Source organism: Macaca mulatta, chromosome 20 (assembly GCF_049350105.2).
Source record: "Macaca mulatta isolate MMU2019108-1 chromosome 20, T2T-MMU8v2.0, whole genome shotgun sequence".
NCBI lineage: Eukaryota > Metazoa > Chordata > Mammalia > Primates > Cercopithecidae > Macaca > Macaca mulatta.
The window spans coordinates 52,445,044-52,451,909 of record NC_133425.1 but is presented as its reverse complement, the minus strand read 5'-3'; the positions used below and the strand labels follow the sequence as shown (position 1 = coordinate 52,451,909).

At 45.2% G+C, this 6,866-nt stretch overlaps 1 protein-coding gene across 13 annotated transcripts in view; it reads right to left on the bottom strand.

Moving 5' to 3' along the window:
- Positions 1 to 4,129: 4,129 nt before the first annotated feature.
- NUP93 (nucleoporin 93) overlaps positions 4,130 to 6,866 on the bottom strand; it is a 113,639-nt gene continuing 110,902 nt past the window's right edge. For 12 of the 13 annotated variants that reach the window (XM_077986169.1, XM_077986170.1, XM_077986173.1 and 9 more), the window contains one exon: positions 4,130 to 4,396. In XM_077986169.1, the coding sequence (XP_077842295.1) occupies positions 4,286 to 4,396 (111 nt within the window). In that variant the 3' untranslated portion in view covers positions 4,130 to 4,285. Of the gene's footprint in view, positions 4,397 to 5,615; positions 6,300 to 6,866 lie in introns of those variants that run through there. The other variant, XM_077986167.1, reaches the window with a different exon arrangement.

Sequence of the window (6,866 nt, the reverse complement as noted above, 5' to 3'; positions counted from 1 at the left end):
TCATCTCATCCTGGGAGACATTATTCTCCTCCACCTTCTTTCAGACTGAATGCCTATTAAGGGCCCCCATGGTGAATCACGGAGTCTGAATCTAGGCACATGGAGCTGTTCGAGAGGATGTGGGGAGGAGCTTGGCACAGGAGGCCAAAGCAAAGCATCTGCTCATTCACATATCTGCTGAGCGATCCGCTGTGGGCCAGAGACCCCAGGGAGGGCACACAGGAGAAGCTTATTTCAAAAACCAAGGTTAGGACAGGAAAATATCCTCTTTCCCTGGGTTAGCAACTTAGAACAACGAGTACTTCATTTAGGTGATCCGGGCCAAGAGGAAAAAAACCCAGCCCACTTTTAAAGCATTATGCACAACTTTGGGAACAAATCAGTGCTTGATTTACCTCAGATATTCCAGCTACCTAGCACGGCCCAGCACAAAGAGGTTTTGAAATGATCTGCTGAAATGGAAACTTGGCTGATAAATACATGTGACCTCTCTAGCCAATCACAAGTTATGTGTGTAATGAGGCAAAAAAGCAGCACAGACCACTTGAAATCTCTTTTCAGGACACTTTAGTAATTTGTAACTTTTTTCCTTTCAGTTGGAAACAAGTGGCAGAAAGATAGATTTATTTCCTTCCTGTCCCTGCCCTGTGAGGGATACCAATATTATGGAATAGTCAGAAGATGGCGGGAGATGGGATGACTTCTGGATTCAGCGTAGGATAAAGGATGGGGGATATTTTCTTACATAGTTCTAGACAACTCCTGTTTAATGAGATGCAGGAACAAAAGCCCAATTCTGATATAAAACGCACATTTCTATCAAGAATTTTATATGTAACACTCTCCCCCTATTTGCTGATGCAGGGCTCAATTCCTCTCCCAGCTGACTGAGGCTAAGGGAGAGTTCCCAGTCAGCGTGGGGACTGCCAAGACTTTGGCAGGCCTGGGGCAACCCGCCAGCCCAGGGCTTCATTTTGTGACTCAGCATTCAGTATCCTAAAGTCACTTCCTGAGTGGCATGCTAGAAATGTGGCAAGTGATGTGAACTACCTAATGAACTAGACAAAGGTTCTGGTGCCTAATAGAGAAAAAGGATAGTAGAGATCCAGTCTAAAGCAGGAGGGTGTTGGCAGAGCTACATATGATTGCTAAATTTAGTATTAAGGGTTCTGGCTAGGTGCAGGCAAGGGTAAAAATCCAAAGAGAAAAATCACCCTCAGGTTTTTTTTCGGTCAGCAAATGCTGGACACTGTAGAAAAGTCTATAGTTCTTTGCTTTAAAGTTACCTATTCTAGGATTTAAATTATGCATCAGAAGAGTAACAGTGGCTGCCAAATTGTCCTTAAGAGGCTCTAATTAGACTATAAGTTCGTGGAGGACAGGAGCTGGGTCTGCATCCTGGCCCCAGTGTAAACGGGCGCTTCCTGCTCTTTGAGGAGTCCACCCGGCTCATGAGTTATTGATAAAGGCAAGGCATTTGTTGTGGCAGAGCTCACCAGTTTCGCTTCAGTTTTCCCTCTGAAGTTGGGGAGTCAAGGGTTTTTTTTGTTGTGGTTGGTAAGCCAAAAGAAGAGAATCTGTGAAATTAAATCTCCAGGCCTCTGAAAAGGATCCAGATCAAGTCAGTACTTTCCTTTGAGGGTTTCAGTGAGTTTATTATGAGCCATTCTGAGACAGGAACAAACCTTGACAGCCTCCAAGTGTCCCCGATTTCATTAGAAAGATCGAAAGCTCACATCTGGAAGACAAGAGACGCCTAGTGCCACTTTCTCTTAGTCTCTCTGGGTAAATAGTGAAATCCTGGCCCAACATCTAAGGAAAGAGTTAGTTCTCTGAAAAAGTGAACTGAATATGAGTTTTTAAGCCAATAACCTGTCACAGGGTCATGACTTCTGGGCATAAGCTGTAATCATGGGTACATGACAACCTGATGTTGTAGCCTTGCAAATTCAGCCTGTTTCGCATCTCTGCACAATCCGAGGCCTGTGCCCAATCACAGAATCAGCTGGTAGGACAAGAACTGGGATTTGCTCCATCCGAGGCCTGGCCCTTCTGGTATGAACCTAGTTATCTTATTTCTCCTACAAATGTCTCTCTCAGCAAGTCCTCAACTGCCAACCAGTGACCACTTTTCTCCCAACTCACAGCTCCCCTAGCAGCGTAGCTCAAGGTCTGGCTGCTTGCTTGTCTCTCCCTTCTCATTTTAGGACTCATCTACAGGTCAAAGAACCTCATCTCCCCGGATGCAGGGCTGGTGTGCAGTTCTCTCTGGGACAAGTAGAACTGCACGATGCAAGGAAAGGCAAATCCACGATTCTCATGGGATAGTGAAGAAGAGATAAGCCAGGAGCAAACACATTCACAACTTGAGCCTTCTCATTTGTGGCATTGTTATATTTCTATCTGCAAGTAAAATCTAGCATTAGAAAAACAAAGCACTAAGTTGCACTTTATGAAAAGTCCACCGAGTACTCTTATGTTTATTTTTGAGACAGAGTCTCACTCTGTTGCCTAGGCTGGAGTGCAGTGGCATAATCTCGGCTCACTGCAACCTTCGCCTCCCAGGTTCAAGCAAATCTCCTGTCTCAGCTTCCTGTGAAGCTGGGATTACAGGTGCCTGCCACCACACTCAGCTAATTTTTATATTTTTAGTAGAGATGAGGTTTCATAATGTTGGCCAGGCTGGTCTCGAACTCCTGACCTCAGGTGATCCACCTGCCTCGGCCTCCCAAAGTGCTAGGATTACAGGTGTGAGCAATCCCACCTGGCCAGGAGTACTCTTTTTTAAAAAGCACTATTAAATCATTTGATTAGCTTAAATCAGCACATTTAAGCAGGGCACAACTTGCTAAATCAAGTCCTCTAAAGGGCTCACGTTTCAAGACTTTCTAGTAAAGCTCAATTGAAGATAGGGTGACAAGATGAGACTAGAGGAGGAAGGCAGAACACAGCTCCACTGACCCTCAGGCTGCATCCTTCCTGGAACATGGAATCCTACCGATAAGCAGCAGTTGGTCCCATTATCTACAGATTATTTCTTCCCAAAAGAAAAGGTAACAATTATTTTAACAACTGGGGGACGGTGGGGATGACCACACCGTGACAAGACAGAAACTTCTCCTTACAAGCAAAGGCATCTTTGGGGACCCTTTGGGGATCTTAACATTCTGCTGGGAAAGAGTCTACCTCAGGGATCCATCCATCAAACCAGCAGAGCAGACCGCTGCCCAGTGTCTCAAGGCTCGTTGGCCCATTAAGGAACAAACACGACCTAATATCCTCTCTGGTTTAGTTCAGGGCTTTGGGATTGTTGGTGGGGGAAACGGAGCAAATGATGGGTGACAACTACTGCTCAGGGAGCAAACACCCACAGTGCTGATGCCATGTGGTGGTCTGGATTCTGTACACTGCAGACTCAGCATGTGACCCATGAGCTTGCCTGGCCAATTGCCTTCATGAGTGGGGAAGAGTGATGGGGGTCGTCTGAGCAGAGGAACTGACCACCAGAGAAGGGAAAGACAGGTTTAAACTTATTTCTAGGAGGGATGTGTATAAGCCCGAGCCGTCAACTCACAGTGGAGCAGTTACAGAGGAGTGCAGTGGCAAGGTTTACCCCTTCCTCAAGTACAAGTTGGGGCACCTGCAACCTTCTTTCTTAAGGCTTTTTCTAGGTCTATGCTTTTATCTCCACTGGGATTACAAGAGAACAGCAAACTGATGAATCCTACAATCAGAGCTGATGATTTGGGGGATGGTCTTGGACCATCTGGACTTAAGTCACACCCAAGAAGAGGAGGACATGGAGTGCTTGATATTTCACACACAAATCTTACATCTTCTAAGGCTGAGGTTGACTTTCACATTCAAATAAAAATGTGAAAATGAATCGTGACTCTGCTATATAGAATATTGTAACTAAATAAAAGTAACTCCCAAAGCCTTTGTTTCCTGGCTCATTTTGGGTAAATTTTTAATTATTTAAGGTCAATTTAACCAAATAATGAATATCTACATAGCCTCTCATTCCCTGGCCCAAGAGCTAGTGACAGCATTCCCCATTACACAAATAAAAATGTAAACAAAATTTCAAAGGAAAAAAAAAAGAAAATAAAAGAATGTTGAAAAGAAATACAAATCAAAGAAATTTATTGGTGTTGACAAAAATACATAATACAGAAACCAAAACAAAACACAACGGAAACAAAACCAGAAACCCCACCCTAGTGGGCCCATGTGCCTGATGTACTGACAGTGTGCCGACCCAGATGTCCCCAAAGCATGGCACTTAATTCATGAGGACCTCCATCTGCACCAGCCTCGCATTGGTGTCCCCAGACGTTCGGTAGGGTATCATTCCAGCAAAGGTAATCAGAGTTCGGGCTTGACTTCGGAGTTGCTGAGAGAAAAGGGAAGGAAGCAAAGGAAATTGGTTAACTTTTGAGTCAGGGCACTATTCCATGTTCTTCCATCCTCCACCCTGGGGTGTCAGGGACAGATCCCTGGTGGGTGGATGACAGTCGTACCCTCCTCTGTCGTATTCCTTCAGCATGACACAAAGTTAACAAAGCTCGTCCCCCAAGGCCCCTGTTCCACAGGCATCCAAACCCATTTACTAAGCAAAAAGCAGATGGGTTTGCCAGGCAAGCCGCCTCGCCCCAACACATTTGGCTAGCTTTTGACACAGCCCTGAGCTTCAGAACTGCCTGCTCCAATTTTCAGAGCCTCTCTCTCTGGCTGGTTTCTGTCCATCTGCTTTCACAGGGATCTGAGTCTCCAGAGCCCCATGAAGCCCTTGTAACACCGGAGGCAAGGGCTGTGACTGTGCAGTCCCACGCCGGCTTTCTTCCTCCCATGCATCTTTCCTCTTCCTTCCTTTCGTTCCTCCTGTTTTCTCCCTTCCTGATATACATGCTTAGCCCTTCTTTCCCCAGGCAACAGTATTTATGGAATTCCTGGATTGTTCCAGGAGGGAAAAAGGTGGCCCTACAAATTTAAACCAAATCTGGACTAGAAAGGGAGAATCTACAAACACCTTTCTGGACTAGTAACAAGAATTTAAAGAAAAACTGAAGAGTCATCTACTAGGCTTACTTAAGGACCATTCCAGAAGAAAATTGAAAAGCAAATGCTTTTTACCTGATGTGTAAAACAAACTAGCGAGTGCATGTCCTTACTAATGTCCAAACAAAAAGAAATCTGACTTTGTGATAGGAATACCCATTGTATTTTCTTTAGAAGTGAATGAAAGTGCATGGGCTCTTTGAAATGAGCTCTAGGGATGTTCAAGTAAAAGGATTCACTCCCTTACTGGGCAGTATCTCACTTTAAACCATGAAACCAAGGACATCAGTGGGCTTGCAGACCTCTTGGGCACGCAACTTTTATATATAACCTTTTACTTAATCCTATTCGCCCCTACCTTTCAGAAAAAGAAAGAAAAAGGAGAGTGGTGGGCAAAAGGCAGGCAGGAGAATGATCTTCAGACATGGGACATGGCCTGCCAGAGACCAGCTCCTCTCAGTGGGCAAGCCTGCCTGAACTGTAAGTGGCACACAGAGCACCAAGAAGTATCCACTATCTCAATACTCACATTCACAAACATCACTGCACTGGGTTTCTATTATCAAAAAAGATTCCTGCCAAGTGGTAGGCACCATGAGCCCACCGCTGGCACATCTGGCGTTTAGATTCCTATCTGTCCAGGGTAAGGAGAAGACCAGCAAATGCTCTGGTGCGCACCTGGACGGGCTGACCACTTCAGTGGACCACTCTTGAGCACTGTTACCCACATTCCTAAAGGTGGAAATTTCCACCATCTTTCACTAAGCACAAGTTTTATCAACAACAATGCCTGTGGGGTCACAGTGGAAAGAGCTCACAGACATCCTCAGAGGCAGAAGACAGAACATGGCTTCTTGGCTGCCAAAACCAAGTCTGATGTTAGACACTGAGATCCTGAGAGTCTCATCAAAAATTAAGCGGAAATGTTAAAGGAAAGGTAATTTTAAAAAACATCATTGTGGGGCTGGGCACGGTGGCTCACACCTATAATCCTAGCACTTTGGGAGGCCGAGGTTGGGGGGATCTCTTGAGCTCAGGAGTTCGAGATCAGTCTGGGCAACATGGCAAAACTCCATCTGTATATAAAGTACAAAACTCAGCTGGGTGTGGTGGTGCACACCTGGAGTCCCAGCTACTTGGGAGGGTGAGGTGGGAGGGTGGCTTGAGCCCAAGAGGTGGAGGCTGCAGTGAGCTGAGATCATGTCACTACATTCTAGCCTGGGCGACAGAACCAGGCCCTGCCTCAAAAAAAAAAAAAAAAAAAAAAAAGAAAAGAAAAGAAAAGAAAACACCATTGTACTATCCCCTTATGGTTTAATTGGGTCAAAAAATACCTTTGCTCTTTTTTTTTTGTAATCAGACAACATATGCTGTGAGCCCCAGGGTTCTAGCTACCTGGATTCCACTTGACCCACGCACTGCCAGAGGTCCCACAGGCAGCAGAAAGGGCACAGGTGTCAGAGACCCAGCCTCCAGACATGGCCCCTTCACCTACCTGCCACCTGAGGGCAGTTGCTTCCCAACTCCACAGCTCAGTTTCCTCAGCTGTGAGAGGGGATAAGATGCTGTGCTAGTTACCTCTGTAGGGTCACTGTGAACACCGTGACAGGAGAAACAAGGGTTCACATTAAATTAATGTGTTGATCAAAAATAAAGTATGGTTTTAATAAAAGTGTTCACTAATGAGCTAGGACTAACAAAATAAACTTATCTTTTAAAATGTGCAGGAAGTTCTTAAGGAGTCAACTAGAAATTAGCATTCTGTGTGATCTGTTAAAAGGTAAGATTTGCAGACCTAGCACTTC